Genomic DNA, 14758 nt, shown 5'->3' with positions numbered 1-14758 from the left:
GGCTTGGTCTTGTCTTGGTTTTGTCTCCAAATTGGTGTATTTTTTCTACTGCTTTCCATATGAGTCATCATATACCATGACTGACTGACAGGCTTCACCCCAGAAACCTTAAGGGGATCAGGGGTTTCAATCTCAGTCAGTCCTGGTACCTGCAGACTACTAGGAGGAAGATGTGCAGAGATACACTAATGCTGAGACAAGACTAAGCCAAGCAAACCCATGACTACACCCACTAGTGCTCCACTGGCTTGCACTCAGTTTCAGTCAATGGGCTAGAAGATGGTATGTAAATAGGATGGTTTCAATCCAACATTATATTAGATTCTATTGATGGGGACAGAGATGGTCCCTGAAATTCCACTCACTTTCAACCATCTGACATGGCAGAGAGACGAAGAACATTTTATTCGGGGTTGTATGAAGATTTTCTATACAAGAGCAACTATTGGGAATAATGCTGCAAAACAGTGACAGACTCATAATGAAGTGAAAAAATATGTGTATTTTATGTGCATAAACTTATTGTATGTAGAATAGCAGTGCTCGCACTGTGACAGATGTTTCAAAATTTCGGCAATGAATGCCATGGAAATAAAATGTGAATATTTTATCATTATAATTATTATTGTTGTTGTTACTGCTGATATTATTATTATCATTAAGAACTGAATAAGAATTATTATTATTTGGATGATGTGTTAGCACAAAAATAAGTAAGAATTAATTGAGTTATTGTTATTATTATTAACTTCTATGTGTGTATGTACATGTATTGTCCTTTCTTGCCACATAATGGTATAACCGTTGGAAATGAACGTATTTTATTTTTCTTGCCTATTAATGCTAACTTTATTTGTTCTTGTTCTTGTTCTTTATTTATTTTTGTGTACTATTTCTATCTACTTGTACTAACTTTGTAATTGGCCTCTGTGCTGTAAGTCTGCATGTAAATAAACATGAATTGAATTGAAATGAATTATTATTTCTGAATACTGTTGTAATAATCACGTACAGGGTCAGGCATGAAAAAAGTACTTTTACATATTAAAAGATTCGCAGAAGTGATAATTCCATCAAGTCCTTCAACATATCTGCTGCAATTTTAACCACTGACAGGTGGTCATAGAATATTTAAAAGCTTCCCAGGTTCAGAATCTTAACAATAGTGTACAATAACAGTTTCTACCAACTACTTCTGTTACTGTTTAACTTTCAACATCCATTAACTCCATTACTGTCAGAAAATGGGGCACATGTTGATATAAATCACTTGCTTGACAACCTTGTGAAGTCTGGCCACTTCTTCCTGGGATATCCTATACATGGCAAGTTATTTAACACTACCTGCATCTCAGGATAAAAATAATGAAAGAATTCAATGTATAGAACAGCTGTAAATCAAAACTATCTTCACAACTGCTCTTTCCCTGCATAGCAAAACAATTTCACATTGCTATAGCATAAGTGACATTATCTATTTCACTTATGTGGAGAGAATTACAAACCAGTAGTGGAACATCTTGCAAGGGCAAAGTGCTCAGTATGCATACACACCACAGCAATATAAACTGAAATAATGTGACTAATGAGTGTAATTTTATCACAAATTGATAACAAGTATTTTCTATATCAAATTCATATGTTCTCTGAAACTTCTCAGAAACAAAAAATGTCATTAAAGTATATTAAGGCATTGAACTGTCTCTTATTTAATTCTACAGTTAGCTTTCATTGCCTCTACTATGAATACATTTCAAGANGGAATAAGCAGTTATTCTCTTGAAATTTTCATCCATGATATGTATGTAATGGCCGTCTTGTAGTGCACTCAATTTCCTATGTCGCTTCTTACTACATGTTTTGGCAACATAGTGGCATCTTCAGGTTCGTTATTTACGCTAAGCTATTACATTGTTTGCCATCTTGTGTCTTTCATAAAATTATTTAGAAAGTACATTACTCGTCAACTATAATAAAATTTGTATATACTAAATCTTATTAAGATTATTCATCTATATGTCTTAATTCAAACTAGTGTATAGTAAGGTTTGTCCACTATGGGAGTCGTTTCTGTGTGTACTGTGTCTGTGATGTGTCCTTCCTTTTTGGCTGTGAGTTTGAATTAAGACATACAGATCAATAATCTTAACAAGTTTTAGTATATACAAGTTTTATTATAGTTGACAAATAATGTACTTTCTAAATAATTTTATGAAAGACACAAGATGGCAAACAATGTAATAGCTTAGCGTAAATAACGAACCTGAAGATGCCACTATGTTGCCAAAACATGTAGTAAGAAGCGACATAGGAAATTGAGTGCACTACAAGACGGCCATTACATACATATCATGGATGAAAATTTCAAGAGAATAACTGCTTATTCCAGTTACATGTAATGAGCAAACATGAACCAAAACAAAATTTGTTAGTGACAACTATTAATCCCTACAAATCCCAAGCTTTTCAGTATCCTACACCATGAAAGGAAGGTGACGCACAACGATGATTCTTTAAATATCTGTGAGAATTAACTAGTTCAATAATCATTAGTATGCACAAATGAAAGTAGACTGGGCAAACAACAGATTCTGATCAAACATTTTTATAACTACAAATATGACACATATTTTCTACTGAATACTGAGGCTAAATACTTCACTATTACTATATCTTCTCTGTGAAGCCTGCATACTGGTCTCTCGCACACTATACAGCAGTATCCTGTTCCTCTAGCACTTCTCTTGCATACTTGACATCCTTGCAGTGCAGACAGCCTGCAGGACACTTCAGAGACATGAAGCCTGGTCTAATTTTTAGGGCTTCCATTACATCTTTGTAAAAGTCGGTCAGATTCCTTGCTCTTTCCTTCATAATGTTAGTGCACAGGCCCAATCCCTACTCAGATAAGAACAATATTTGCCAACTGCAGCTGCATTTACATACGTCAGTAAATATTTCCATAAACGATATACTGGCATTCAAAGTTGCTGCATAAATTATTTTCATGAAAATCATAAATGACCATCATCTCAGTTACTCCTAAACATAAATTTTATCTTGTCCATCTTATCTCCAGAATCTACAGCTCATTCTGTCTTCCTGTAACTGAGAATTACTTGAGGCTTCAAATCAATGTCTTCAACACTGCACTGATTCTGCATAGAAAGCTATACAACACTTCTGTTCTTTGGCACATACAATATCAATGTCACTTCACCTAAAAAAATTAGACTCTTATTTTTCACTTCGCAAAAATTCCTTATGAATTTTCATTTTATTGAACCTCGGTGTCCCCATTTTTGTTGTATTGTACTTCAGCAGTTCTTGTATAAGGAGAAAGATGCTCATGTTTGGCCACTAGCTATATACCCTGTGAGCATTATCACATCAAAAAGCTGATTTGGGGAGAAAGATTAATTCTAGTGCGTGATACTGTATCCATCAGTGGCATTAGTGTTGCAAATGTTGATACAATTATCCACGAACACTAATTGTTCGAGAAAGTGTATGCCTGGCGGGTCCAAAAGATGACAATGTTCGACCAAAAGACACGCTGCTGTGTCTGCAGAACATATGCACCAGTCTGAACTGGTCAGAAACATTTCTAGAGCAAACAGTGAACTTTGATGAGACGTGGATGCATTATTTCACTCCACAGTCAAAACAGTTCAGCATGGGATGGCATCCAAAAGGACCTCAATCACTCAAAAAAATCAAGAGAGATCTGGCAAGATCATGACCAATTATGATTTCAGATGCAGAAAGAGTGATTCATGTTGATTTTCTTCCACATGGTCTAACAACCAATACACAGTATTACAGTAACTTGCTTCACAATCATATGCACCAAATGATTCAAAAGGAAAAACCAAGGAAACTGTCAAAGATCGTCATACTGCATGACACTACATGTTCAGATATTTGACAAAGGTAACACTGGCAACAATGGACCAAGGATTCATGAACTAACCTCCATAGAGCCCTGACTTTGACTCCAGGTACTTTCATTTCTTTGGACCAATGAAGGTGCACCTAGGATGACAGAAATTTCAAACCGATGATGTACTCAAATGCAGTGTCCTGAAAGGGCTATGCAATCAAGATAAAAACATTTTATGCTGCTGGCATCCATAACTTGCCACGATAGCAGCCTCCGTAGTCTAGGAGTAACGTTCCCACCTCATGACTCTAGGTACGTGGGTTCAAACCCGGCGGAGGTCGTGGAATTTTTAAGGGCTGAAAATTTCAGGGAACAAGTCCTCCGGGAGGGACTTTAAGCCGTGGGTCCCGTGTCATAGATTTACGGCATGTAAAAGATCAGCATGTCTCTAGGAAACCTCTGAGCAAAATTAGGCAAAGTTTCCCACCCAAGTAGTTTCCAATGCCTCTGGAAGATGGGGGAAGTATCGGGTACCACTGCCAGCCTCGCTGGCTGAACGGGGCTGATAGCAAGCACCAATACCGGAAGGGTATGGCGACAGGTAGAATATTAAAGGGGGACGTACAATAGACTATTAGTCGCAGTGCACGGGGAAACCCACCCCCTCCAATAATAATAATAATCATAATAATAATAACTTGCCAGGAAGATGGACAAAATGTGTTAGGCTAACAGGAGTATCATGGAAATGTGCAAGAGTTTGGCAATACTGGAATGTACATTCTTTTTGCAAAAAAAAATAAAGCCCAGTTGAACTCTTTCACCACCCTCAGTTTCTTACATAAATACCTCTGAAAGCTTCTATGTTCATTTCATGATATGTAATATTCCACATTTCTGGAGGCATAAACAAAAGAAACACAATGAATAATTTCATGAACCATCTGCTATGTCATTTTCATCCAGGAGAAACTGTTCATTATATTGTGACATCTGTAAAAATATCTATTTTCAGATGCAATGTGGTTGTCTGAAACCTCACTATCACTTGTCTTAGATTGTGAATGTGAAAGTCTAGGTATAAAGCCTGCACAGTCCTTCAATGAAATATTATCTTCACCATACTCTTCCAGGCTTTGTTTCAGTAGCAGGTCATATAAATCTACTTCATCATTTTCATCATCAATTTCAGGATCATAATGAAGTAATACTGCAAATTTGTTATCTTCTGAGTAAATATTCTGGCATTTGCACAGAGGGAATGAGGAAAAGGAAAAAAACTTCAGTCGGGACAGCCAGTGACCACAACAGAAATTTAAAGCAAGACTCTCATGAATATAAATCTAAACCCTTACATCTACGCCAACCTGTCTGGTAAATAATAAGTACTATGTAACAAAAACATACACATGAAAAGTGTCTAATGGAGAAATGCTATATGCCTCAGCATAGGACATTTCAGCTGCCAACATCACAATTACATTTTCATTTTATAACCTGCAAAACCATAACATGAAAGCAGATTAGAAATGAATAAATTAATTTTTTAGACAAATAGTTAGTTAGTTATTGGAGAGGGTGGGTTTCCCCATGCACTTAGACCTGTATTGGTCCATTGTGCTTCCCTCTATGATTTCTACCAGTCTCTATATCCTACCGGTACTGGTGCTTACCATCAGTCCCGCCCAGCCAGCGAGACCGGCTCTACTAGCTGAGAGGTATCTATAATGCTTCCCCCATCTACCAGAGGTATTAGAGACTGCTGTTGGGCAGGAAACATCCGTTAATTTGGCTCAGTGACCTCCTTTGGACATATGAGGTTCTTTTACGTGGCGTAAAGCTACGACACGGGACCCACAGCTTAAAGTCCCTCCCGGAGGACTTGTTCCCTGAATTTTTCCACCCTTAAAAATTCGACGACCTCCGCCACGTATTTGAACCCACGTACTACGAGTCATGAGGTGGGAACGTTACCTCTAGACCACGGAGGCCGCTTTTAGACAAATAAATCAGAGCCTAAATATGTGTGAAGGACATTACAGACAAAGCACTATGAAATTCATGATAGGGTATTCTCCTTGTTTAGAACTGCAAAAGTTAATGTAGATCTCCCATATATAATTCCAGTCAAACATCTGAAAATGGTTTCGGATGTGAAACATGTAAATGGGAACTAATACAGATTCACTTAACGCACAAAATGTAATTCATGCATGAAACAACTGATCATGTCATCCAGTATGATTCATAAGCTTGTCTCTCCCAGCAATATACATTTAAAGGTACTGAATTATCTAGCCTATCAAAACGTTCAAACAACATTCTCAGCAATCTTAATTTACGAAAGAGCAATTAAGCATTATAAAACAACAGTAATAATTGCAGTACTGGAAAACATTATCCTTGTTAAAAATTGTCAAAATATTTTAAAGAAATTATAAGGATTTTAAAACGGAACTCTCTCAATACAACCTCTCACTTCCAAGTAACATTAATCACATATTTCTGCAAGTAAAGACAAATTAATGGAATCAACAACACCCTATTTTAAAAAATAATTTATTCAAAACTATGTGTTCTGTACTTCTGATTTCTGTCTACTTTAATTACATGGGTATGAGAACGATATAAATACTAATTTGTAATAAACCATAAAATTAAAAAAGACTAATTATGGTACATAACCACACTGTTTGGAAAATATGAGATTCACAATTAAATAACCAGACAGAAGTTTTCATGCAGTAACTGACAATGGTAAGTTCACATTGTGACATACAACCCCAGTGCTAGCCAACAACTAGGTAAAAACATTCCCACAAAAGCGTGGCTGTGCTTTCTGTGTGGTCTGTGCCCAGGGGTTATAAAGGGACAAAGAAGGTCGTTTGGGAAGTTGTTGTTGGGTCGAGCCATGGAGATGGCAGGAAAGGTGATTTTGAAGAAATGGCAAGAAATGAATTAGACTGTGCAAAGAAGACTTCATGTGATTTGAAATTTCAAAGAGACAGTTATAAATCCATTGCCAGGAAATTACTAGTGAAGCCTGAGAATCCTAGTGTGTTTAACAGTGAACCATAAAGTGTGTAAATCAGCGACAGCACTGTAATTGCTTGCAGTTCTGAGTACTATGTATAAGGTGTCAATAAATCCAATAATTCAATACAAAACCCAATCTATAGTCATTAATACACATGACACTATATTTGATCATCTAATTACAGCTTTCATCAGTTTTGTTTCAGAGAGTCACTGGGATTAAGTCTGTTACATAGCTGCAATTATTTTTTTTTTTTTAATATGTGTTATCAAATTGTTAGAACACAGAATTTATATTAAATATTGTGTAAAACTGAGAAAAGTATACCACTGTCACTCACAAAATGTTACAAGAAGTTTCTGGTAAGGGCACAAAGAGAAAATATGTATTTGTGTGAGCTTAACAGTTTCAAAGGTGAAGGAAAGATACTGCAGATGACAAGATATCTGACTGGTTGAAATAAATAACCAACCAAAATGTCAAAAAACTGACTACATGGTGAGACACATCAACAATTTTCTACTCAGAGTACAGCAAAATTGAAAATGAATACAGAAAATGCAACATTTATTTTATCAAATAACGCAAAACACATGTACTAACGTTACTAATTTCATGAGAAACTCTTATTTCCAATTGTTGGTTTGAAAATGTCCCCTACCTACTTTGGTACTGAAATCTCCTAACAATATTTTCGTATGGTATTTAGGAAATTTATCGAATACGTTCTATTTTCTCATATAAGCTGTCCTTCATATCATCAATTTTATCACACCAGCCCCTTCTTACTATATTGAACGACATCCTATCACTAAGAAACTCTACCCTCCTAACTGCTGATATGATTCTCTTATGTACAAAAAAAAAAACTGTACCTAATTCACAATTCTCATTCCCCTTTCCACAGAAAAACGTATATTCACCTGCTGGTTCATGCCACCTCTGTCCTGTCCGACCTCCTGTATTCCCACTAAATCTTATATTTTGATATTTCTTTTGCATGTGTCATGAGCAAACCTGCCCTATAGATAAGTTCACCCTAATGCATGCAATGTTGTGACATTCCTTCATGAGATATGGGTGAACAAGATCACTTGATTACATTTAACTCTCCAGTTTTAGTTCTTTCTTCAATGTCATTTCAAGATTCTTACTGGCCCACATGCAGCGTGTTTCCTGAAGACTTTTTGATACAACATTTACAGTTCTTTTATTGTGCTATTCATCTAGTGCTGGGCCGTTTTCCAGTCAGATACATTTCTACTTCTAATTAATTTTATACTCAGTTTGATAGAAGATGATATACTCTGATTTGTATGCAGGAGTCATCAATGATGGCATGTCTCTGAACATGCATAGGTGTGTGGACACGCATGCATCTACACACTTTACAAAAAATTTATCAGTAAACTAGACAATATTCTTGTATTACAACAAGAATATAGAATTTTTTCTGTGTTTAGAAATCACTTCCTCAGCCATACACTTTTCTCAATTCTGCACTCATTTTTGGAAATCCTTACACACTGTAAAGTAAAGGTTTTATTCCATCTAAAATGTATTTAGGAGTTCAGGCAATGTGATAGTCCATACTGTCCAACTTGCAGCAAACGTAAATTGTATTAATAAATCTTAGTAAGGGTTATACTTGCAAATGCCAAATTTAATCACAATCCATTTTGCCAGAACAAACATGCAGATGGATATATTGAGAGACACAATGACGCTAACAGGGTGCTGCTACTAAAAATATCTAAATATATTCAGTTACTCATTTGCTCAAAAACTACTTGGGCAATGCAAAAAAAGAACAGATCCGTTTTTTTCCAGTGCAGTTTCATTACTGGTCTAATTCTCTCCACCTCTACAAATCATCTCAAAACACTGTCTCATAAGACTTACAGGAGTCCCTAATCTAGATGTTTTATTCAGTCACAAGATGCACACATTCTGTACCATCTATCTGTCTAAATTAACTACAGCATCAATCAGTATTTAATGCAGATATCATGATGATACAAATTTAATTTAAAAACTGTAAACTATAATCTGATGCAATACTGGAAAGTGGTATTCTTACTTACCTTGTCTGCACACATGGCAACACGGATATCCTGGCATGTAATTTCCACATGACGGATGTTTTTCACATAATTTCCTGCCAACTGTAAAAGACAAAACATTCTCATAACATTTACATTAGATGGCAAATATGGATATGACAACACTTATTTTCATTTTAATAAGTCACTTTTTTAACTATGTCACGCTGATCTCCAAAATGTCATTCATTCAGTACCATCTTATAAGGATTCTTTCACAAATTATGAGAGCTGAAAAATGCATTTTATGTTATATGGTTACATTTATTTATCACTAGCTGTGCCTCAGTCTGCCTGTTCTTCCCCAGTTTGATTTGAAATTACTCGACACATTGCTTCCACTCCGCGAGTATGACGACCTAAGTTTGATCTTCTGCGAGGCATTATTTGGATGAACTAAAGCAGATCGATTGCACTGATGAAACACTGAAGAAAATGAAATGAAAAACAATGAAAAATAAACTATACTCCAGACTCACTTCCTCGGCGGTTATTCCAGACTCGTGATACTGAACAGTCACCGGAGCTACACTCTCTTATACATACAGCCAGCGGTCGGATGGGATAGGGAATACCTAATCGAAGAGTTGGTTTTATCTGTTGCTTAGGAAATGCTAGCACAGAACACCTTGCAGAGTGTTTCGTTTTATCCGTCGTTACGCAACAGAACCTCAATTCCTATGCAATGGCCCACTGTTATTGCATTTCCATGGAAGTATACTTTCTGGTTTCATCCGTTGTTACACAACGGAACCTATGGAACGGTCTGTTCTAGCATTGCTATGGAAACGACTCCTGGATTCCGAACATGTGACATGTTTTTTACCTGTTTTTACCTGTCACAGGCGTGAAATCTATATAATAGGTATATAAAAACACGCGCGTATTCGAATGCAACGCTCTGTCAAAATTTCGAAGCAATCGGTGAAGAACTTTCGGAAATCTTCGACCAGAGACAAACCAACAGTTACGTTTTTATTTATATAGATGTCCAAATGAACAAATCACTTTTTAGACACTGTAAGAAATCCTACGAAATTTTTCTTCTACAATTTTTTTAATTTGGTGCCCATGTAATGTCATTTCATCTCTCCATTAGTGTCCTGTGCTATACTTCATGCATGTCAGCTGAGCAGTAGCATAAGCACGTGGTAACAGTGCTGCCATAAGAATGGTGGCCATTCCTAAAAAGATGTATGACTAACAACATATTTTTTAACATCTTCATCTCCCAGTGGCCCATTTTACTCTTCGGTATTTTTAGTTTATCTTACATTGGTATTCTTCTCTAATATTCCTATTTTGTAATTTAAATATCTCGATGTCTGATGCTATCCCTGCCACTGCTTCCATTACCTTAACATTTTTAAAATCTGCTACCACAGATCTTTTGTTGCTGCCAAAAACACTTGGTATCACCTTAATATTTCTTAAGTGTTTCAAATCCTTTGTCATATTCATATATTTATATAAACAATTCCATTTTCCATCCTAACTATATCTTGTTATTTTATGACGTAATCACTTTTCAATCAATGTATTAACCGCAGTCCACCCATTTGTTACACACACCTAACTGTTCTCTCCCTTCATTATTTGTGTTTCTCTCTCAAAAGAGCCCCATCACCTCTTCATACCTTATCCTGACACTTCATATCTAAGCACTGAAATCCCTTATAGTTACACTTTCATCATGTTTCACCACTTCTGCTGGGCTTCTATTGATTTTGTGTTTTGTGTCATCATAGCCTGCTCAATGTGTGTATATCCAAATAACATCGATTAGTTCTCATACAATAAAATTTAAAATTTTTATCACTCCAGTATTCACACATAACATTTTATTTATGGGTGTTTTGGCTCTTATTACTGCTATTCCCTTTCTTTTTTCATCACTCCATCACACTTCATTTCCTATACTAAACATTTTGCACTCTTTACTTTTCCATTTTGTTTCACTCATCTTTCTCTTTTCCACATATTCATTTACATCCTCTGTTCTTCCCGATTAATTTACTGTAATTACATTAATTTTTTAATTCTTAAATATTTCATACTGCTAGTCTGTATACAACACATCATCAGGGGTTCTACGAGACTAGGCAGACTGTCAAAAGTGATGTCGAAATTCACTATCAGCTTGTTGGGCCTGTCATAACTTCAACATAGCCCTGTCATTTAATTTTCAAGGTTCCTGTCAGACATCTTCTGATACCTTAAATGTGCCAGGGATGTTGTCCTTGCTATACTTTGCCCTCATAAGCTTTCCTCTGCTTCAATGCTGTCTTCTCAAATGACATGGCTGTGGGGTCAGACTTCAAAAGGGTGACCATATCGGTCAAATCACACTAATAAAGAGCATCATTTACTAAACCTTGATCTTGTTGAAACTAAGAAGTTTAGTATTCACAAGAAATCAAATTATATCCAACATAAAATATCTAGGCACAGTACAGGTGAGTCTGTGAGAAACGCTCAGATATGGATTACTCAGACTGAAATTATCAGCTAAAATATTGTTACTTTCTTTATACGCCAGTGAGGAAAAAATGTTACCTTCAGAATATCAGCTGAGATGTATTCCAATACAGCAACAACATAGAGAGCCACCTGGGAATCAATTTTGTACTGAAGAACTTCCTAAGGGACAGTAAAACAAGTAAATTAATTAACACTTAAAATCACATGTTCTGAAGGAGAATACAAATTATGCCAAGCCTGTAAAAAAGAAAACACACACACACACCCCACATGCATGCACGCTCTCTCTCTCTCACACACACACACACACACACAGATATAGTAGGTACTACAGAAAGAAAAATGTGCTTAGGAGTGTATACTGCAGCTGTGTGCTTGCTAAGTTCTTAGGTTAGTTTTTCAGCCTGATACTGATTTACATTAAGGCACAAATATAAGTGTTCGAATGTATCAGGACAGTTTATACAAGGAGAAACAAAAAATATAGTACTTTCACTCCTATATATGAACTTACATCAGTTCGCGATTAACAAAATTTATAAATGCTGTGAGGAGTGACACAGGTCTCATGCTGAACTCCTGTAACTAAATGGCAAACCATCCTAAGGCACACAACAGAATCTTATACAGTAGAATCCCCATTTAATGTCTGTCATTTTAAAATTTTCTTTCATTTTATGTAAATTTCATTAATCCCAAGTCAATAATGTTAAATGTCCTTCACTGCTCCCTAAAGAAATCTTAAATGGCATTCCACTGTAGATGCTTCTGGCATATCCTTATTGCCAACACAAAGAACTAAAAACCAGAAGAATATATACAAGGTGTGGCAATAAAGAACCCGGATTACTTTTATGACTCATTTCCGGCCACGTCATTGACGAAGAGGAGGGTAGGGCATTGACCCTTGGACTTCCCTCTACCGTCACACAAAGTTTCATTCACGTGCATCGGTTAGTCTGGCCGCGACCATTGTTAGAAGCGGATCGTGTTTCTGAGCTCCGTCGGAATAATGCTGAGTGCTAATGCAGAACAACGTGCTAACATCAAATTCCTCACAAAACTTGGAAAATCTGCCACTGAAACTTACAATTTGTTGACAGAAGTATATGGTGATCAGTGTCTATCTCGCACGCAAGTTTTCGAGTGGTTTAAGAAGTTTATGGAGGGTAGGAAAAACGTCGGGAACGATCCAAAATCGGGCCGTCCTCCCACTGCGAAAACTCCAGAGAATGTGGAGAAGGTCGCTAGAATTGTTCGAAGAGATCGTCGACTGAGCATTCGAGCAATTTCTGAACTTACGAACATCAATAAGGAAAGTGTTAGACAGATTTTGCACGACGATCTGGGCATGAAAAAGGTGTGTGCTAAAGTGGTGCCAAAAATCCTTACCCCCCAGCAAAAGGAACATCGAGTGAATTGCTGTGTTGACACTCTTGAAAACATTGAAAATGATCCTGATTTCTTCCAAAACGTAATTACGTGTGACGAAACTTGGATTCTTCAATATGATCCAGAGACTAAGCGACAATCCATGCATTGGAAGAGCCCCAAATCCCCTAGGAAGAAGAAAGCGCGCATGAGCAAGTCCAAATTCAAAGCAATGATGATTGTTTTTTTCGATATCCGGGGGGTAATCTACATTGATTGGGTGCCTGAAGGTCAGACTGTCAATCAGGTTTATTATAAAAATGTTTTGACGTACCTCCGTGAACGTGTGCGACGAAGGAGACCAGACATGTGGAAGAATGCCTCATGGGTTCTTCATCACGACAACGCGCCAGCACACAACGCGCTATCTGTGAAGAGGTATTTGGCAAAAAACAACATTCCAGTGATGGAACATCCACCGTATTCTCCGGACCTAGCACCGTGCGACTTTTTTCTCTTCCCAAAAATCAAGTCTGCGCTGAAAGGGACCAGGTTCGAGTCCGTGGATGCAGTGAAAGCAAAAGCGACGCAACTCTTGAAGAGCATAACACAAGATGACCTGCAGCACTGCTTCCAACAGTGGAAAATTCGCATGGAGCGGTGTAGGGATCGGGGAGGGGACTACATTGAAGGGGATAACATTTCGACTGTCTGATTTTTTTTTAATAAAGGGTTAGAGCATGAATCCGGTTTCTTTATTGCCACACCTTGTATCACTGGCTGGTAATTTGAAGTTTGTGGGTTCCATAAATTATCTTACTGGACAAAAAAAAATTATGTACTTTTTAACAGAATCAGAAATCCATAGTAACAGTTAATTCTCAGCACATAATTCTTCCCCGTGAAATCCCTTCCTATTTAAAAACATCTTGAAACATATACAATATTAAATGCACCTTTCAATTTCCACATCCTTTGAACTCACAGAAAATACCTTATACCTCTGGACTTTTCTGAAGCCACACAGTCAAACTGCCTAAGTCCCTATAAAGTTGCACATTTCCAGGGACTGAAATTCTGTTTGAACCGCATTGTACACAGTAAGATATTTTGATAGTAAAAGCATTGACATAAATCATCAACAGATACTCTGCTTATACTGTAGCCATTTCCATGAAAAGTTATTTCAGCATCTCTTTACTGTAATAATTCCATTTTTTAACATTTTGGAGAACAAATTACATGAACCTATAGTCTGAATGAAGAAGTTTCTCTACAGGGATGAAGCTTCAACAGTGGTAATTCTATACTCTACTCATACCATTCACTCTAGGAACAAACAAAATCATCAAAAGTAAAAATATAATTTCTTTAACACTTTTAGTATATATTAAGAAACTCTTTTAACATCTTGACATTTTCATTCATTCATTCATTCATTCATTTATTTCACTTTCTAATTGATCCTGATACAGGCATAATACAAGCCATAGGATATAGAATGAGTCACAAGATCAAAATTTAAGTTACAATAATTAATTGAAACATGTCAAAAACAAAACAAACATACATGCAAACAATTATAAAGCATAAAGCGGACATACATAAACAAATTTACATCGGATACAATAAATATCAAAATTCTAATTCTGGTTCACTTCATTAATAAAATTGACAAAATTATGTGAGATAAGACAATATTCCAATACAACAATTGATAACAGTAAACCAGATACAATATAAACAAGCTGTATGCTAAGGCATGAGTCAAAGTTATAAAAATTCATTATATAATATAAAATTTATAGTAATATTTCATCAAAACATAAAATTATATTCATCTAATTCATTCTATATATCAGGTAAAATTCCAATTCCATAGAT

At 36.3% G+C, this 14758-nt stretch overlaps 1 protein-coding gene across 1 annotated transcript in view; it reads right to left on the bottom strand.

Moving 5' to 3' along the window:
• LOC111873103 (protein son of sevenless) overlaps positions 1-14758 on the bottom strand; it is a 78588-nt gene that overhangs the window by 54109 nt on the left and 9721 nt on the right. Inside the window, exons 3-4 of the mRNA XM_023867522.2 lie at positions 11579-11662; positions 9005-9085 (exon numbers count right to left, since the gene is read on the bottom strand). Of these exons, the coding sequence (XP_023723290.1) occupies positions 9005-9085; positions 11579-11662 (165 nt within the window). The remainder of the gene's footprint in view (positions 1-9004; positions 9086-11578; positions 11663-14758) is intronic.

The sequence above is a fragment of the Cryptotermes secundus genome, unplaced genomic scaffold (genome assembly GCF_002891405.2).
Source record: "Cryptotermes secundus unplaced genomic scaffold, Csec_1.0 scaffold120, whole genome shotgun sequence".
Lineage (NCBI taxonomy): Eukaryota > Metazoa > Arthropoda > Insecta > Blattodea > Kalotermitidae > Cryptotermes > Cryptotermes secundus.
The sequence above is the reverse complement of the archived record's forward strand: the minus strand, read 5'-3'. Positions and strand labels throughout refer to the sequence as shown.